Source organism: Halyomorpha halys, unplaced genomic scaffold, assembly GCF_000696795.3.
Source record: "Halyomorpha halys isolate HHAL.00 unplaced genomic scaffold, Hhal_1.1 Scaffold321.1, whole genome shotgun sequence".
In the NCBI taxonomy this organism is placed as follows: Eukaryota; Metazoa; Arthropoda; class Insecta; order Hemiptera; family Pentatomidae; genus Halyomorpha; species Halyomorpha halys.
Genome location: NW_027115809.1, coordinates 479,214 through 498,424, shown reverse-complemented (window position 1 = coordinate 498,424; position 19,211 = coordinate 479,214). Strand labels below are relative to the sequence as shown.

The 19,211-nt window shown below is 29.3% G+C and overlaps 1 protein-coding gene across 2 annotated transcripts; it reads right to left on the bottom strand.

Annotated features, from left to right (window-relative positions):
- Nucleotides 1-4,372: 4,372 nt before the first annotated feature.
- Nucleotides 4,373-19,005, bottom strand: qm (quemao). 2 transcript variants are annotated; one of them, XM_014421448.2, is made up of 8 exons: nucleotides 18,559-19,005; nucleotides 18,333-18,487; nucleotides 18,092-18,236; nucleotides 16,385-16,505; nucleotides 14,647-14,786; nucleotides 14,404-14,506; nucleotides 11,744-11,929; nucleotides 4,373-4,788 (listed from the first exon to the last, which is right to left on the bottom strand). In XM_014421448.2, the coding sequence occupies exons 1-8, from the start codon at nucleotides 18,616-18,618 to the stop codon at nucleotides 4,772-4,774; spliced, it is 927 nt and encodes a 308-aa protein (XP_014276934.1). In that variant the 5' UTR covers nucleotides 18,619-19,005; the 3' UTR covers nucleotides 4,373-4,771. The 2 variants fall into 2 exon arrangements, with proteins under 2 accessions (XP_014276934.1, XP_014276931.1); XM_014421445.2 differs by having other exon boundaries at nucleotides 11,690-11,929; nucleotides 18,559-19,004.
- Nucleotides 19,006-19,211: the final 206 nt, after the last annotated feature.

Sequence of the window (19,211 nt, the reverse complement as noted above, 5' to 3'; positions counted from 1 at the left end):
ATAAACGAAGGAATTTTTGTGTTAATTTTAAGAGAATATTTTTTTTTCTCCATCTTATCCAAATCAAACATGACTACTACGGGTGGAAAGCTGGATTTTCACTGTTCCAACTCGTACGATTATATTTTAGGTTGTAGTCTTTATATCATAGAAAAAACAGTTTAAAATGAAGAAAAACTTCTCAAACTTATTTATATATGAACCTAAATTGTTTAAGAATGTCCGATTTTTACCATTTAGTGCAGTTTAGGCGATTCTAGACGCCTAAATTTCGTGTAGGCTAATGGAATACTAATGAATTTATTACAATTTTTTTGGTTTTCGAAAATAAATGAATCGTAATCGAGAATTTTGAACTAAAATGTTATTTCCTGATTACTATGAAAATTCATTAAAATTATTTTTATTTGTTTAAAATGAATTAAGTCTCGTATTATTTTGTGTGTTCAAAAAAGAAGGTAGAACCAAAGTTGAAAAATCCACCAAAAAAAAAGTCAAAATACAGCGTTTTTGCAGTCTAAGTGTGTGAAAAAAAATTTAAAGTATGTTTTAGACAGCAAATATTTTAAAAAAATCCTGCTCGACGGGAGGGTATGGAAGCTCTTTCACCTCATTGGTTCTATGCATTCTTCACATATATTCTTACAATGGGTGCTTTGTTTTGGTTGAATCTTCAAACTTTGCTTCTATCTACTATTTCATAGGACAAAAATTAAATTCTTAGACATTTAGTTTATTTAAAATAATTACAAACATTTTAAAGCTTGCAATAGCATACGCCTTTCTCCAGGAATCAGTCCTTTCAATGATTCAATTATATCTTTATTGTTATTTATTTTTTTTACTCTTAACTTTTGCTTAGTAAAAGGATGCATCAAAAATTCTATAAAATAAATTATGTTTAACTTAGCTACTTGTGCACCTATGGCACCTTCTCCCCGAGCTATCATTAACCAATTGAGGACTAGGAACACTTCAAGATATGAGGTCCTCTAGATCAGAAATGGGGCCCTTCCAATTAGGAAAAGTGGGTTATAAACAACATCCTTGTTAAAATCATTAACGTATTTAATATTTCAAAGGTAACAAACATTAAAACTAATTTTATAAGGCGCTATTTTCTTGATTTCTGATTAGCAAAGTCCTGAATTACTTTTTTTTTTTTTAAATTTTTATTTATTGCTATTTACAAATGTACATTATAATACATTTATTAAATCTGATATAAGTTAAATTGGAGTGTCACAGGCGTGTAGAGAAACTACCCATTGGTAGCAGGCTAATTAGATTTTACATTAGCTGGTCTCGTGGCCATCTTCTTTTCAGGCGCCTCGGAGGATTGTCAGGAATGGAAGAGGATGCAAGGTTAGAAACTAGTGGGTTTGAGTGGTTAGGGAGTTTACAATGGAAGGAGTGATATCTGGTTCGGACTAGATCGGTTACATAGGGAACATTAAGGTCTTTATGTATGATTTTATTTGTGACAAAGTAAGGAGCATTGATGATTTTACGAAGGATTTTGGATTGTAAGGATTGAATACGAGAGGAATTCGAAGGTTTAGTGGAGCCCCAAAGGATTTTGAATTACATCTTAAAAGTTTATTTATTTAATTATATCGTTGATAGCTGCTCCACCTTTCTTGAAGCAATGGTACTTTCCTGCTCATTCTTGATTCGTTTTAGTTTATGGATCACAAGAATAAGGGGACCCATGGGATAAAGATGGTCAGGGCAACAACTGAAAGGAAGTTTTCTCACTTTATAAATAGTGCCGCAACTTCTAAAAGCACACAACACGATTGTAAAAACTAACAGTTGAACAGGCTATTTTATTTGTAGAAAAAAATTACCCCATAATATAAATATGGCGCTGTATTATCCCCTCCTATGCCCTTAGATCCTATGAGCAACACTAGTTAAGTCCTATAACATCGGCCGAAACAAAAATAGGTTTTACTTAATATTGTGTTTTGTTCACTGAATGCATCCCTACTCCTCTTTCTCCATGATTAACTGCTTAAAATATAACATCAAGATGTTATAGGTATGAGCTTATGTACCGAGTCTATTCCTAACATATAAGAACGATTCATGCAGGGCCTTTTTTAATGAAACTTTCCAGAATGTTTTAGTATGATCGACATCCTGAATAAAAGTGAAGTAGAATTCGCTCTTTATTATTCACAGGTCCCATTGTATACTTGTTAAGTAAGACATCTCATCGATCAAGGTTGTCGTTTTTGAATTTCTAATTTCACAATGGATGATAATAAAATGAATGGAGGAAGAAGGACATAAACTCGAAAGAAAGGAGGGATAATATCGATGAGACTGCACCTAACGGCTATATCGATACTAATGGTGTATTAACAGGGTGACACACTAGGCATAACCATCAATTAGGCTAGATCCTGAAGCCACAATGCTCTCTCATTGTCTCGCCCAACCGGACCAAACCTTCCATTGTTAGCAACGGTAGCAGTCGGTTCGTTATCTTTCTATTGTTTAACTTGTAACACTATTCCCTTCAATAAAACTAATTTCCTGGAGAGAAAATTCTTCAGTCTAAATTTTTAGAACAGGGTTCCATTTAAAAGTGCTATTATTTATTCATTATTATGTTTTTTTACTTGCACAACACCTTGCCTTTTGGCTACTCGGGTTTAGCAGTTTGCACATCACACAAAAAATGTTCTTATTCTACTGCTGGCAAACAGATTAATTGAGGCCTTCTATTATCTTCAAGAGCTGCTTCGTTTTCCAATGGCCTACCAGAAACTGATCCTCTTCTTCTCAAATTGAAATGAGCTGGGCCAACTACTGCTTCCACCCCTACAAGGTTTTGTTTGAACCGTAACCTGCCGGTGGGGAAGTATTTTCGCAGGATAGCTCCTTTTGGTGTCGTCACCCTCGCCGGTTTCATTAGTCTATTGTATCCTCCTGTAAAATATGTTTCAAATTCCGGGAATCCTTAAACAGAGATCTGCTGATCTCTCTTCATTACGAAAACAACACTGTCTTCTTGCTGGAGGTCCAGAGGTACCCTTCCGGCTAAGACTTGCGCCGCCCCATAAGACACACAGTTCTGTCCGCGTGTCAGGTTACCCAATACCACCTAATAAATCAGTTAAACCATTTGCATCATAAGCTCATTTTACCTAGTAATTATCACCAGAGTGCGTATTTCTCTTAGGTATTAATGACCAAAGGGCATATTACATTTTTTTTTTAAATGAATGGCAACGTTCCCGACAGCAGTGAAAAGGTAATTTGGTATAGAAAATGAAGACATTTTATTGTGATTTCTTTTAATAGTAATCAAAATGAGAGAGATTTTTAGTCAGAGGATAAAAAAAGCAAACCTAAATAGCATAAATTTATTTTGGTGGAGTAAATGAAAATAAAATAAATTTTACTAGACAGAACCTTTACGAGTTTGTTTTTTACAAAGGGAATTAATTCTTCAACATATTTTAACTGAAACGAATCGATTAGGTGAAAAGGGGTCCAAGTTTCAAAGAAAGTTCTGCAGAGACTAGATTGCCAGAAAAAGTACGTAATATTGTTTGAAATGATTAAGCTTCATGACTACCGTAGGTAGGAAAGCTTTGCGTAATCACGCAGGATATATAAAAGATTGTTCTCAGCATACAAAAATTTCACTCAGGTTTTACTTTTTAGGCTTCGAGAAATTTGGTTCAGTGTACGTCAAAAGTCAAATTTGTATTCAGGCATAATCGATCGAACCGTTCATCTGATTTTGATGAAATTTTCATAGATTGCGCGAATTATTACTAAGCAAGTTACGATAACAATCAAATCACATCCATAATCTAATTTTAGTAACGCACGCTCAAAGGGATTTTCCTCGTTACTCCTATATTTCGAATCTCCCCCCCCTCCTCCCCCGTCGGATTTGTCTCAAGGTTGATATTATCAAGGCGCCTATTTCAAATTTAAGCAACTTTTTAAATGTTCCCGGATATAAGTAATTTTTTCAGACTCCTTTAATCGCTATTAGTAAATATTTTAAAGGTAAGATAAGACGACCAAATTCTGGGATTTCGGGAATGGGGTAGCCTGACAGATAGTGGTGACCTGTCTTACTATTCGTTATAAGTGAATTTTTTTATGGTAAGTATTGCTTATTAAATTTCATCAACTACCTTAATACCATATTACCTTAGTACCATATCTTTTTAATACACCAAAATTTAAACAACAGCCCTCCCTTAAATTTAATTTTCTAACAACAAATCGTTAACCTTGTAATTCAGAATATGCAGAAAAAAAAGGTTAATTCCATAAAATGCAATTCCCAAAAATGAAAATAACTGCACATAAAAATATAACTTTTTTTTTATTTCAAATAATGGGGAAGCTAAACTGACTTGTGAACATGGTAGACCCAACTTTTCATGCTTAACAATTGTAAATACAAAGTGTCATTTTATTTTTTATTCGGGGTTTAATGTCCTTATGTTCTTCTATTCAAGGCAGGGAGATGGTTAGTCCGTAGTGGGAAATTCAAGTTCTGATCCGAGGATCCACCACAAAATAGAAGTCATCCCGCCCACAATGGATTCAAACCAACATCACTTCTGCCAAAAAATATGTGAGTGATTCAACTCACTCACCCATTCACAGTCCCACAAAGTGTCATTATTCTTCTGTGTCACAAAGTGTCATTATTCTGTAGCCTTCTGACATGTATAGTTGTGTTACAGGGTTCCCCCAAAATGACGAAGGGCTTCTCCAGGGTGATGTGCCATCATAGCACACAGACCTCTGCACAAAAAAAAAAAAGTATTATCAATATCTCATGGCTAATGAGTTAATAATTTTTGTAACAGGCAGACTCAAACCTAGGCCAGGAGATGCGAGTACGATGCTTTACTGACCAAATTCATATCACAACTTACTAAAAGATCATCTTTTAATTAACATTTTTTTATTCTGAGCAAATCTTTGGATTTAAAGTTGCATTAAATGAGCTTTTGAAATGATTCAATCACTCCATAACTCTTTTTTGTAAGTAGAGGACTTACGCCAATTTTATTCTGACCATATCACATGCTAAGTACAATATATTATAATATTTATTATTTTATACAATATAAAATAATATATAAGAATATTATTTCATAACATAAGAACCAGCACTCATTCTGGAGATTATTTTCTAAGAAAACAGTTAAGCTATTCATGTGTTTAAAATTATGGGAATATTACACAATATTATATGAAACATAAAGGAGAGAAAATGTAGTGATAGTAAATTCTTTATTTCATAAATAACAAAAAAATCAGCTCATTAAACTTAATAACTCATATAATTACTGACATATTAATATTTTAAGTACTACATTTAAGTATTTATGGTTTAATTAGGATTCATATATAATTACTATTTCACATTATTGTAATTACCTATAATTTCTTTTTAAAATAAGTTCAAGAATTTTCAACATTTATGATAACATTAATTTTCTCGAATTGTATCCATAACAATCAATATGCTCTTAGTCGATTCAATCTGATAAAATCTTTAGCGAGAAACTGAACTGACATAAGCAATAACATTTATAGTGATATGTTTTCGGCAGTAATATTTCTTACTATTCTTCAAATACTGTATCACGATATGTTGATTTTTTCACAAAATAATAAAAAACCAATAAAAAAAAAAAAATTCAATAATGTTAACAATTATACTTTTTTTTATAAATAAAAACAATAACAAACATACATTTTTTAAATCACATAATGACAATAAAAAAAAATCTTAGATAAATAAACTTAAATTAAATTCCTAATATAAATTAGTAACAAAACATTGAAATAATAATATAATACTTCTATAAATTTAACAAATTCCTTATTCTCCAAGTAAATTCACAATAAATATTTTACGATTAAATTTGACATACCACCTACTGTTGTTAATGGAAATTTTTATTTTTTTGTATTTAAATAAAACCCCTAATTTTTTTAAATTTAATCAATAGCTACATTTGTTATAGCAGTTCAATGGAGTAAAAATTTATATCAGTTCTAAATGCAGATTGTAAATATTAAGTATTTTATTTGTATCAAAGCCTAACTCAATGTATGTATTTATTAATTGTACTAGTTCAAAAGTAAGATTATATAAATCTATCTAAATATTAATGAATACAAGAAAAAAAAATCTATGTGAGATCTGAGATAATGGAAAAAAACAAAACAATAATTTGAAAACAATAGTCGAACCCTTAGACACTGAACTAAATTTTATTTAAAGAAGAAAATCTAAATGTTAAACAAGTATCTAGTCAAATTTTTACTTTTAAATATAAATCTGATTTCACTTAACTCTGATATTCTTTTTATATTTATTTGATTTTACAAGTTTAAAAGTATAACTTCATATTTATAAATATTTTGTTTAATTTTTCTTCTTTAACTCTGCAAAAATTCCTTCCTTCAAAAATTTGAACCTTTTTACTTCACGAACAAACATCAATAATAAATTGCAATTTTCCATCTACAGATTTCTTTTAAGGAACTCTAGAGTTCAGTGTAGAGATTTGACTATTTAATTGAAATTGAGTAAATACATACAAAAATCATAAAATAAAAATATTGTTCATTAATATATAAATACATTTGGTATTTCATGATCACTTGGAATTAGTAAAGTTTTTAAGATAACATACCAGAATTCCTTTCTTAGTTATTATAATCGTAGGTGTAAATATACGCCATTAAACTTTATAATGAAAAAATATAATAGAACATGTATTATAGGCATTTTTTTTAAAGAAAATATAAAAGTAAGAACAACATACAAGTATTAAGTACCAATGGCTCATAATATTTTAGTTTTAGTAAACCATAAATGTGGTTCTCAAGTTCACACTAACATGAGATATAAAGAAACTGACTAGTGAATCTGAGAATTACAGAATGACAGCTGGACAATCAACATCACCATTAAAACTATTGAAGATGAAAAATCAAAATTATTCAAAAACAAGAAGCAAATAAAGCTTACGATTATTTCCCTAAATAATGAATAATATCAAGAGTACAGTAGATTCTCACTTATCCATCCGAATCAGGACCAAGAAACTGTTGATTAATCCAGAGTATATTAAAAAAGAATCTCCAATATTAATTTAGCTCATGTAGCTACAGGGTAACAATTAAAATGGAATATAAAACTTATTATATAAATGATATTATATTATTTTATAATGAAGTAAAATTTATTTAAATACTTTAAAATAATTGTTTAAACAATTTCTTTTGGTACATGATTTAATTTAAGCAATCAAATGACTTTAGGTTAGTTATTTGGTTTTGTTTCACGGAATTTTGAGTTTTTACACCACTTTGAATATTTTCTATTACCAATGGTTAAACGGGGTTCTACTATATTCGGAAAACAATTTATACTTAGATAAATAGTTAATAGTCTATTTTTTGTTTTAATTAAAAGTAACTATTCAAGAAACTATTCTTAAATAATTTTTATAACTCATATTCACTAGTTTTAAAATGTAAGGTGCTGCCAGCATTCAAACTGTATACAAGAACAAAGTCATCGAAAAACTTGGTCAAGTTTATTTTTATAATGAAAGTATTATTATATAATCATTAATTGTTTTAATAGTAAACTACATTTTATCATAGCCACTTGTACAATAGTGTCCTAAAAATATAAACTATCACCTTTACAATTCAAATATAGAAGATACAATTACTCTACAACCTAATTATTGTCAATGTAAAAAGCTTTGGCACAGGAATGATGATTACAGGTAACTATATAAAAATTTTAAGCATAAAAATCAAAGCTTTAAAAAGCATCAGCAAGTATATTGTTTACAGCAGAAAGCAGTTCTTGGTGTTTTATTTCATTTTTTTCTCTTTTAATTAGTATATCATACAAAAATAATGGAAAAGTAAGTATAGGCCACAATGTATAGTGTCCTCGTTTTAATTAATATTTAAGCAGAAAATTCATCGATACAAAAAACAATATAATAGGAATAAGTAAGAATAGATACAGATAACACGATTGAAAATATCTAAGATCTGTATCATACAAAGTAAAAATTGAGCGTCTTTATGTTAATATGGCAGTGTAACCACAAATAGAATGGCTGAAAGAATTATTCTCACAGAACAGAGTCATTTTTAAATTATTTTCTGCTAAAGTCATGACCAAAATTATAGATTATCATTAATGCCATCTAAGTTGAAGATACAAATATATCAGTATTTATAAATAAGATTATAATGACGAATAATTACTACTTATTTAGTAAATTACAACATTTATTAACAATGAAATTTCATGGTTTATCCGTACAAAGATGAATAGTGGAGTGAAACGAAGAGTTTTTTTTCAATATTTAATTTGTCTCTTTTAGATTTTAAAAAAAAGTGGCAAAGAAATAGGCGAACAACTCTGCTTCATGTCACTAGGTCATCTTCGCATGAAGCATGCAGGAACTTTATGGCCTCCTCCTGAGGGGAGTAGAAGTGACTCAGAGTTTACAAGAGGGAATGCTCGACAGAATCTATTGCTATGGATTTTAGGAAACCCCAACAAGTGGAAGAAAGTAATCTGAGAAGATACTGATGAAGAATGGAGACCATGGTAGGTGACAACCCCTCAAGATCCTAAAAACATTTTTCTACAGCTAAATGTGAAATTAGTCTTCCAGGACTATTGAGTTTGACAACTCCTCATGAGGAATGGGGAGTTTTTGAGGCAAACTAAACAGTCTTGGACAGGATATGTATTCCCAATGTCCCATCTGGGGTGTTTCAGAAACTCTTGAAAATGAGGTCAAGACTGCATTGAATTTAAGGGGTTAAGGCCCACCAAGATAACAACCACAGAGAGGAGTTTCCTCAGTTGGATAAGAAGACAGCAGTGGATTCTGTCCCATTCCAATCTTGAAATGTGAAGAAGGGAAGCAACACCGGTAAGGCTACTAAAAGATGCAATAGTTGACTGAAGATGTATGATAATAAGGGAAGAAATACTCTCAAACTTGCAATAGACATTTATTAAGCAGCCATGCATTACTGGAAACACAGGCAAAGGAGCGTTGGATATAAATAAATATGTCAATCGCCTGATAAAGAGTTTAAGTCCTTAAAAAAAACTACTTCACTCACTACTCATGAAAAAAATAAAATTAAAGTTCAGTCAAAAATCATTCAGTACACTGGGCTACCATCCTTTTCCACAAATCCCTAATCACTCACTTAGCTCTTTGTATTAGTTAAGAAAGGGATTGCTCTTCTCTAATGATTAACTCTGTTATCACTCATATCATATTTATATTTGTATCCTGATGATAATCTATAATGTGGATTGACCATAAATAAATAAGACAATATAACTGAATTAACATTTCATTAATTCACCTTCAATGATGCCAACAATATATTGCTGGGTCAAATATCAAATACATTATGTATTAATTCAATAAGGCATTTATTTTAATATGAAATAATTGACCTAATATTCAATTAAGGCATTATTATTTTCTACTTTCATAATTTTTGTGAAGATCAATATTTCTTTGAAAAAATTTTTTAGCAAAAGAAGTGATTGATCAGTATAATAATTATAAATATTCTAAGTTAAATAAAACTGAATCAACAAATTACAAAAGAAAAATTAAAGCAGTAGCAATTCTAGTTTTATTGGTCTGTAAATTTATTTATATTATAAAGTAGATTTGTAATTATAAACAAATTCAAATTATTTTTATAAAACTATACTTTTAACATTACAGATTAAAATGTTTCCGTTTGTATTAAAGTATCAGTCATAATTTAAATCTTTTTAATGCCTTTTTTATGAAGGTTCTAAAATTGATATTGTAACCATTTATTTCTTGCTCTTGACAGATAATAAGATTTTACACCCATCAAAGTAAAAATATAAACCAAATAAATGACACAATATATATTTATGACTCATTGGTGTTTATAATTACATTTGAATTTCAGTAACAATAAATAAAAATATATTCTGTTTCATTATTACTAAAATTAAAACTGTATCAATACTTAAAATTATTTCGTAACAAGCCTTTGAATTTTAATATGGATAGTTAAGTACTTGCAAAGAATTAGGCAAAGAAAAAAAGGAAAAAACGATTAATGAAAAAATAGCATACCTAAGAATCATTAAAGATTTCCATTCGAAATAAAATAATTTGGCAACATTTTGATAAATATATTTGAGCTAATCATTAGTGATCGACAATATAATAGTTGTTATAATATATTACCACCTAATGTCTAATAATGTATCTTGCAAGAATCTAAACACTCTTTAAAGAAGATTGTCAAAGATAATTATAAAGAACAACCCTGGGCAGTTAATAGTGGAAGCATTAGGAAAACAAACACCAAACAACAATGTTGGTTGTTTTCAATATCATATAACATTATAGGCACATCCCAGGTATTCGAGTGAATACAATGAAAGAAATTATATATTGATGCTAGAAGTTAAAAATTAAAACCTAATTTCAAAAATACCATCATCTATGTTTTGAACATCAGTAAGAATAAGTTTATATTACTAAAAACAACTTAGTTCTCAACTTTTTTTTTCTATTTAGGTACACCACTAACAATAATTAAGCTGATAAAAAATTGACTAGTTAAAAAAGATACTTAAATAATTAACAACTTTTAAAACTGAGCAATTTAATGAATATGTTGGATTAAAATAAAATATACCGTTGATGGATGTAGAAGTCAACTGACATTTAATTGAATGAATTTAGATTAAATTGGTCAGTTTGTTTTATTCAGGCATTAAAACCTCAATGAATAAACGGTAGATTGAAGGAAGAGTCCGGGTGACGGTCCGTCACCCAGACTATCTTCCTCCAATCTACTTCATACGGTCAACTATCTTCTTCCAATATGAATAAACAATTCAAATAATTTAATTTTTTAAATATCCCATTCACATATTACTCTTAAAATACGTTATGAAACAAAAAAATTTCAACTTTGAGTTATTTTCTCAGTTGGATGATACATTATGAATTTAATAATTTCCTTAATTCATTCCAACTAGTTTGTAAAAAAAAAAAATTCCTTTATCATAATACTGTAACAGCAGACCCTAAATATAATGCAAATAATCAATAACAAATAATTCATGAATATTTTTTAATTGTATAAAAACATCAGTTTTTCGCTTGCTCAGTAATAAAATATACCAGAGAGGGGGCTATGAAATAAATTTTAGGAGGGTGGCATTTTCGCAATATAACTGTGAATATCATGAATAATGAATACTTTTCACATAATATGAACGAATAAGTTTTCATTATAATTTGAAAATAGAATAAAAAATTTTAAGTATTTTTAATAAATAGATTTAAATTGTTTTTAATCAATTCAGCTTCTTTTTTTTATAATCTAAAAAAAAAATGATGCAATAATTAAAATATTTTATCTCATCAATTAATTAAATTATATTTTGTTAACCATCATTGCATATCTGGCAAAACTTGATAATAAAGAGTCTACTGTATTAGTACATTTAAGATTAATAAAAACATTTGGAACTCAATTATGAATAATACTCTCTTAACCAACATGTAAATACTTCAATCACAAGTTACTAACAGAAAAAACATACATCATAAGTTACCTGCTTTAGATTCATTAAAAATAAACTCATTCGTGTTTTAAACAGCCCTCTTACTTATTGCAATTTCATCAAGCAATGAATCCATACGTGGGTTTCCACCTAATCGTGCTACTTCAGTTCTCGCTTCCTTTTCCAAGTCGTCAAGAACTTTACGTGTATAATCAAAAGACCCATATTCTTCCAAAAGAGAGATGCAGTAACGCTTCACTTCAACATTCTTAGGTCTCTGTCGAAGTATATCTATTTAATAATTAAGGAAGCAATGTATAAAGAAAAAATACATTAATATAATTTTCATTGAATTTAAGTTTTATAGTGATCATACTTTAAGATACGTGTAGTTAAAATGTGGTGCATCATATCTTCATACCATTTCTTTGAATAAATATGATATTTTTACAAAGTTGATTTAGACCAATGAATCTATAATCTTTGGATGTCGTGACCAAGGGTCCAAGACTCTAACAGCTGTTGCACCATCACGAAACAATCACTCACTCCTACAAGTAAAAATTTCTGACTATTGTAGATTGGTGCTTCAATAACCCAACAAAATTAATTAATTTAATTTTGAGATCAAGTCATCTCTTTTCCTCACCTAAACAAAAAAGATCCTATTCTAAGCTCTATAATCCAACACTTAACCATGAATGTAAGACGGTGTAATAATTTCTTAAGTTATACAGTACAACTGAACTCATTTGTGAAAACATTGATGCATCTGATATCCACAAGGCTGGTCTCCCTTGAGAGTGTAACATGATATAATTTTTTATATTAAAAATTCAATGAGTGATTAAGATAAATACCTAACAATATTTCAGAGGTTTATTCTACTTCTTATTCCTAACTAATATATAAGAAGAATGTTTCATGTAAATGGATTGGAACATAAGATTTTCAGGCATATAGATGAGATCATAATCTGTGAAATCGGTGATATTGAAACAAAGGAATGAAGATAAAAACAAATGCACGTTTGCACAAATGATACATTTGCAGGCTTGAGGTCGTGACCACAAAAATTTCTGTTTGGTATGGACCACATAGTGGACCCAAAACAGTGCATACAGTTCAATCCACTAACTTAAATGATATTCATAGAATCTACAAATCTTAAGCTCTCAACAGTTCATAAATGATGACAAGACCAACCTACTCACTGTAATTGTAACTGGATCCACCCCGGCGGGGAAGTATTGCCTTTTTTTTTGTGTTATGATTTCCTCTTGTGAGATTGTGACAGGTTGTACATCGACTAACCTACTCACTGTAATTGTCTGTTAGAAAAGTCAGAGAAGTAAGAGTGAAGGAGTGGAGGGTTTCAGACCATTATTCAATTTCAGGCACTTTTTAAATATTGCTCAATTTAAATATCTTAAAGTTTCCTCTTCCCATCTTAAGATAATATTTCAAAAGTGATATAGGACCGTCGCTCCCCCAGGGTCTTAGTAGGGTGGGAACAGCGGGGAAGGATTGCATTTTTTTGTGTTATGATCACCTCTTGTGAGATTGTGACATGTCGTATATCAACCAATCTACTTGCTATAATTGCCTGTTTAAAAAGTCAGATAAGTAAGGCTACCATGGAGGGTAGGAGTGGAGGGTTTCACGCTGTTTTTCAATTTCAAGCGCCTTTTAAATATTACTTGATTTAACAATCTTAAAGTTTCCTGTTCCCGTCTTAAGCTAATATTTCAAAAGTGATAGACGACGGTGCATTATGTTAAATAAAAAAGTAAGGCACCAAAGTCCTAACTCCGAAGCTAAGGAGACCCTTTTGAACTGAATAAAAAGGGTAATCTTAATTGAGGTAGGGAACAATCCTGATGGTTGAAGGTGGAATGGAATTTCACCCATCACTTCCTTATGTAACAGTTGGTAAAAAAACTAGTACAACTTTATCAAGTACAGAACTCACCAAACCAAAAATTGATTGTAGTGGTACAGTTTTATTTAGTTCTTTTTTTTTTTTTTTTAGGAAATAAAAAAAAAATAAGAAAATAATAATGAGAGGAAGAACTGGAACTGACTAGAGCAAGACAGAGACTGAGCTTAAGGTTCAAGTTCAGGTTTTGATAAATATAATTCAATATGTACTTATTAACATACTTAAAAAAAAAAAAATAAATAAAGATATTTTTATGAAAACTGCTGAGGTGAGAAGAAAAAAAAATGTAAACACTGGGTGGAAAATTAATTATTACACTTAAGATCTTGTTTCCAGTTCTCTGTTCAGAATATAAACCTAATTAGACTGAAAATACCACAATGGAGAAAAATAAATTCTTAAGTGTGAGGGACAAATTGTGGCTTAAATTATTTAATTAAAGAGCCTAACTTCAAAAAGTGTTCATATTTAAATGCATTATCATAGGTATTTATATCAGTACGTTAAAACATAAAATACAGTTTTCTTAATTTTTTAACATTTGTTTGTAAGGTGAATTTTTTCTCAGTGAAAAGAAAGAAAATTTAGCAGTCTTCATCTATTAGTGAGGTTTCAGTTGTCAAGGGGTCTAAATTATTATAATTATAGGCCAGAATATCTAAAAATTGTCCATAAGGAGACATCTTTGTTGAAGAGGTTTCGCTTTAATCAATTTTTTAATGTGAAAATTTAACAATTAACTTTCAAAAAATGTATATCAATGAAAAAACAAAATTATTAAAAAAGTAGTATTAATTAAACCATGATAAACAGAAAAGGATACTAAATACTTTCTTGTCTTCTGGTCGGGAAATAATAGCGTGCATTATGGGAAAGCCAAATTTCCCCTCAGTTAAATCTTCGCAGAAACTTTTGTTGTCAGCATACTGAAAAAAAACAAAACATGATTATAACCAGATATTAACACAACTTTTGATAATTTGTCATACTTTTTGTTAAACTAACAATGATCTTAAAGAAATTTTAAATTATATACTTCCAAACAAAAATAAACAAATTAACTCACCTCCCTATCACAGAGGTTACAATAATCATCTCTAATTTGGAAATAAAGACCAAGAATACCACCAAGAAAAGAAAAGTCTGATTTGTTGCTACTAAATAGTTGCATTAATCTGACGGCAAGCATGAACAAACCTCCAGTTTCTGAGGAAAAAAATCATCATTATTAGCTTATATAGATACTAATCCATTAAAATTAAATAAAAGTAGCCTAGATAAATGATTTTAATAAATATTCCTAAATAAAATTAGAGGCCAATCCTCCGTAACAATAGCTATTGTTTTTATAAAACTAAATACATTAATCAAAATTATTGTAAACATACAGATACATATTTAAAATACTTCTTGCAATTGAGTTGTGATATATGCTGAGAAAAATATTTTGAAGCAAATGTTAAATAGGAGAAGGGATTTCATGGCATTGGTTAGTATAGGGTACTATCAAAAGACTACATTAACATTCTTTTAGGCAAACAAATATATAGATTTTTCAGGTATTGATTATTTAAAGAGGAAAATAGCTGACAGATTCATCGACACCTGTCAAAACAGCAGGTATAGTAATAAAATTTTGATGCCGAAAATATTTGTTTTACCCTGGCCTGACTGATCAGATCTCTACATTGTTGAGATCATTCGCAAGAAATTTCACAGAACTTGCAACTGGAGAAAGCAGATCCATATTTGAAAAAAGGACATAAAGAAACTATTTAAATAATTTCTAAAACAATCAATGGAAGTCTTAGAGAACAAGGGTAGATCTACACTGCTGAATTCGTACAGAATCAACCTACTTACTCAGAGTATAACTCCTTCAGAACCACAGCATGCAACCAAGAATTTCTAAGGTCTAATGCACCAACAGAAAATAAAAATGCCTATGATTTTACAGCAAATGTTTTGCTAAAATCGACTAACTGAAAACTGCCACATCTAAACTTCAAAAATATATGTACTACATCAATTATGCATTTTCTTCAAGAACAGAAAACTTAATTAAAAACTTCTTGAAAGCACAAACTAACATTTGCAATGAAAAAACATGATGCAGAGGAAATAGCTTTAACATGACAACAAATTGATAAATAATAAATGGATCATATATATTGTCACCACCATGTTTAAATAAAGAATGAGAAAAAAAAAATGTTTTTCAAATTCTATAGTTTTATTAATTTACTAGAAGCAATTTTGCAAACTGAAGATTTACAAAGTCTAGGGCTCCGAGAAGCAAAACAAAAAATTCTAAATTCTAGCTATATTTAAATTTGCTGCTTAAATGAGGTGACAATAATATCTGCTGTCAATTGTTCAAAATTTGATATAACCTTAGTCAACTGAACCCAATATGAGTAGTTCATTTAGTCAAAAACTACTCTAAGTCAATTCAAATAATAGAATTTTGGTAGTTTTTAGAAATAAACAACTGACAGATATTTTAGTGAAATTGCATTTTACACACTATACAGATAATTTTATCAAGAATTTTTCAATCAAAAACCCAATGCTCAATCTATAAAAAAAAATAATATGGGTGATAAAAGCTGTGGCTTGGGGTTTTAATGGGGTTTGATAATTCTTGGAAAATCATTAGTGGAGTTCACAAATACAGTTTTACAAAAATACTGATTGGTTCCTTATTACACATTTAAGTTCAATCATAAATAAATCAACAAATGTAGAGGATAAATAAAAGTCAAGAATACCATCTTTCAACTGCAACTACATGGATAACTTACTCTTCATTGTCATTATTTTATACTCTTCTTCAGTTGGGCAAATAAAATTATCCCTCCAGTAAATTTCCATTCCTTGACCTCTATGGAGCTCCAGAATTTGCTCTGTGAAAACTGCAGTTGCCTAAAAGTTAAATCATAAATGAGAATATTTACTTATACTTATAATAGTTAAAAATAAACTCAAAGTATTAAGAATCTTAATATCATTATGGAAAAGACCAAGGTCAAAATATTCCTTTTCACCATCTATATTTTTAAAAGTAAGTTAAGTCATGGTAAAGGAAAATACAAATAAAATAAATTATTGCCACATTTTAAGTTTATTAGTTGACTAAATAATTGCATTGAAGGATAAGGTTGTCTGGATGCAAACCTACTTAAAATAATAAAAAATTATTTATTATAGCCCTATGTTTAGACCTGTAACCTGCATGTAAATGTTTTTTATAAATAGTTTTTAACTATTTTCAGTATCTTTCTGATCATTACCTGGACCATGTTATTCTTGAAATCTATAGGGATATGTTTTTGAAAAATATACTTTGAGGAATTTTTATTCTTTTAACAACCAACAAACAGAAAGGTAATGTTAGCAAAAAATAAATATCACTTTATTTCAAATAAAATTAGTAAAAAAAGATAATTAACTAAAATATGGATTTTAATACTGATAAGTAATAATAGGAAAAAAACAGAATGACCTTTAGAGATAATAAGTTTATCCATTTCTATTTAAGATGATAATATAAACTCAGAGTTGAAAAATAAAATGTAGCTAAACTTAAAGAATTAAGACAATTTCGTAGAAAAATCTCATTAATAGCCAAATTTCTGTCTTAATGATAAGGGTTATCCTCACAGCCTTCAGATTTATACAAATGTTTTAATTTATATGCAACATTTTGGTTGGTTGAATGACGTTAGGGGATTCCCGAATTCCAAGTCAAATGAAACAACTTTTAATTCAACCACTTACGTAAAGTAAGCAAACACCAGGATTTTAAATGTTTAACAGATTTACAGAAAAATTAACAAATAAAAAACTAAAAATAATTGAATAATGAAATTAACGAATTATAAACACATGGTATCTTAAGATGATTCTTATCTAAAAAATCCTCTATTTTGTGTAATTGCATTGATTTTCCTCAATACATTAACTTCAATAAGTATAAAGTTATTAAAAAATATATATGTAAAAACCCTCACCCATGTCAAAAATGTATAAATAATTTTTTGTTTTTTAGAACTAAACTAAACTAAGCTGTTGACCTAAACAAACTCACTACAAAAAAAAAGATACAGATAATATAAAGAGATGATAAAATGAATCTTCATATAGGTATAGATAATTTTCATTTTCTTTGCTTACATAGTAATAAGTGTAACAGTATTGAAGTCACCATACACACTGTTCAAATGCAGACAATAATCTAGACTGCTATCATTACTTTATTCATTGGATCATAACTGTCTATTAACTCAAGACATTCGAACCCCCAATAGAACCTTTCTAATTCAGATCAGGGCCTAAATTAACATATATTTATAAATCACTTTATGGTGTCAGGCTATAAACGACTGTTTTCTCACTGTGTGTAAGTACATACCCTCCTGCCATGTTGGAGTAGTTTTTCGAGACAAGCATCACAAAAAAGGTTCGAAAATAAATATTATCCATGTTAACTATTTAAAAAAATGTATTACCTCAGAGTGACCCAGGGCTAAAACTTTCTCCAAAGCAAGAAAAAACACATAATTTGCTGCATTTATAGTACTTGCAACTCCAAAGATAGAATGAGCAACAGGGATTCCTCTCCTCAATATCGAATTATCTTGGATATCATCAATACTAATGATAAAAACATAATCTTTATTGTCAAGCAAAGTAACACATGTTAAACTAAGGTACAAAGTGAAATTTTAGAAGTAAAACATATAAACTTACAGTAGACTTGAATTATGCAACATTTGGATGATTTCACCCACACTATGTAGCTTATCATTTGGAATATCCAACCAGTAATTAAATGCATGAGTTAATTTTGCCCTAATTTGTTTCCCAGGTACTTGGAGCAAGTAGGTGTATGGTTGAAGTAATTTCTAAAACAAACAGGTATTCCAAGACATTTTGAATAAGAGTCAATCACAAAATATGAAGAGGAAATACATACTTCTTCACTGTTATCATCTTGAAGTTTACTTTTCTGAATTAGATTTTTATGATCTCCCATTTCACGTTTTAATAAGGTACCAAGTTTATGATAAGTTATTGATCACAATTGTTTGCATTTGGACGTTTCACGTTTGCGCAGGTATCTCCAGCCTTCTTACCAGACAGAAACGAATTTTAAAGAATATAATCAGGTGTTTAATTCTCTATTTACGAACCTTGTCGAATTATAATCTAAGTGGAGGCGTGACGTGATTAAACGTGATATTGGTAAATATTATGAAAGTATGCAATGGATTAAGAAATTATTGCATTCCTCGCTTTAAAAATAGTAGTAATTGCAAATATACAGAATTGGATTACAAACAAATTCAAAGGAAAATTTGAATACAATACTGTAGAAGAAAACCCGGTTGTTATCAGATAATTAATTCGAAGGTGATTGCCGCCATTTATTTCTCATCACTAAATGCAAATACGTTAAAAATTATTATAATTTATGAAATTAAATAAGACCATTATGGTTCTGTCTATTTAATGTAACTACATAGATGTTTCTAATTATGGAAACAAATAATTTTGTAACCATTATATTTATTTTATTATTTTTGAAAATAAATGTATTTGGTTAATAGAATTTCATGTATTAAAATA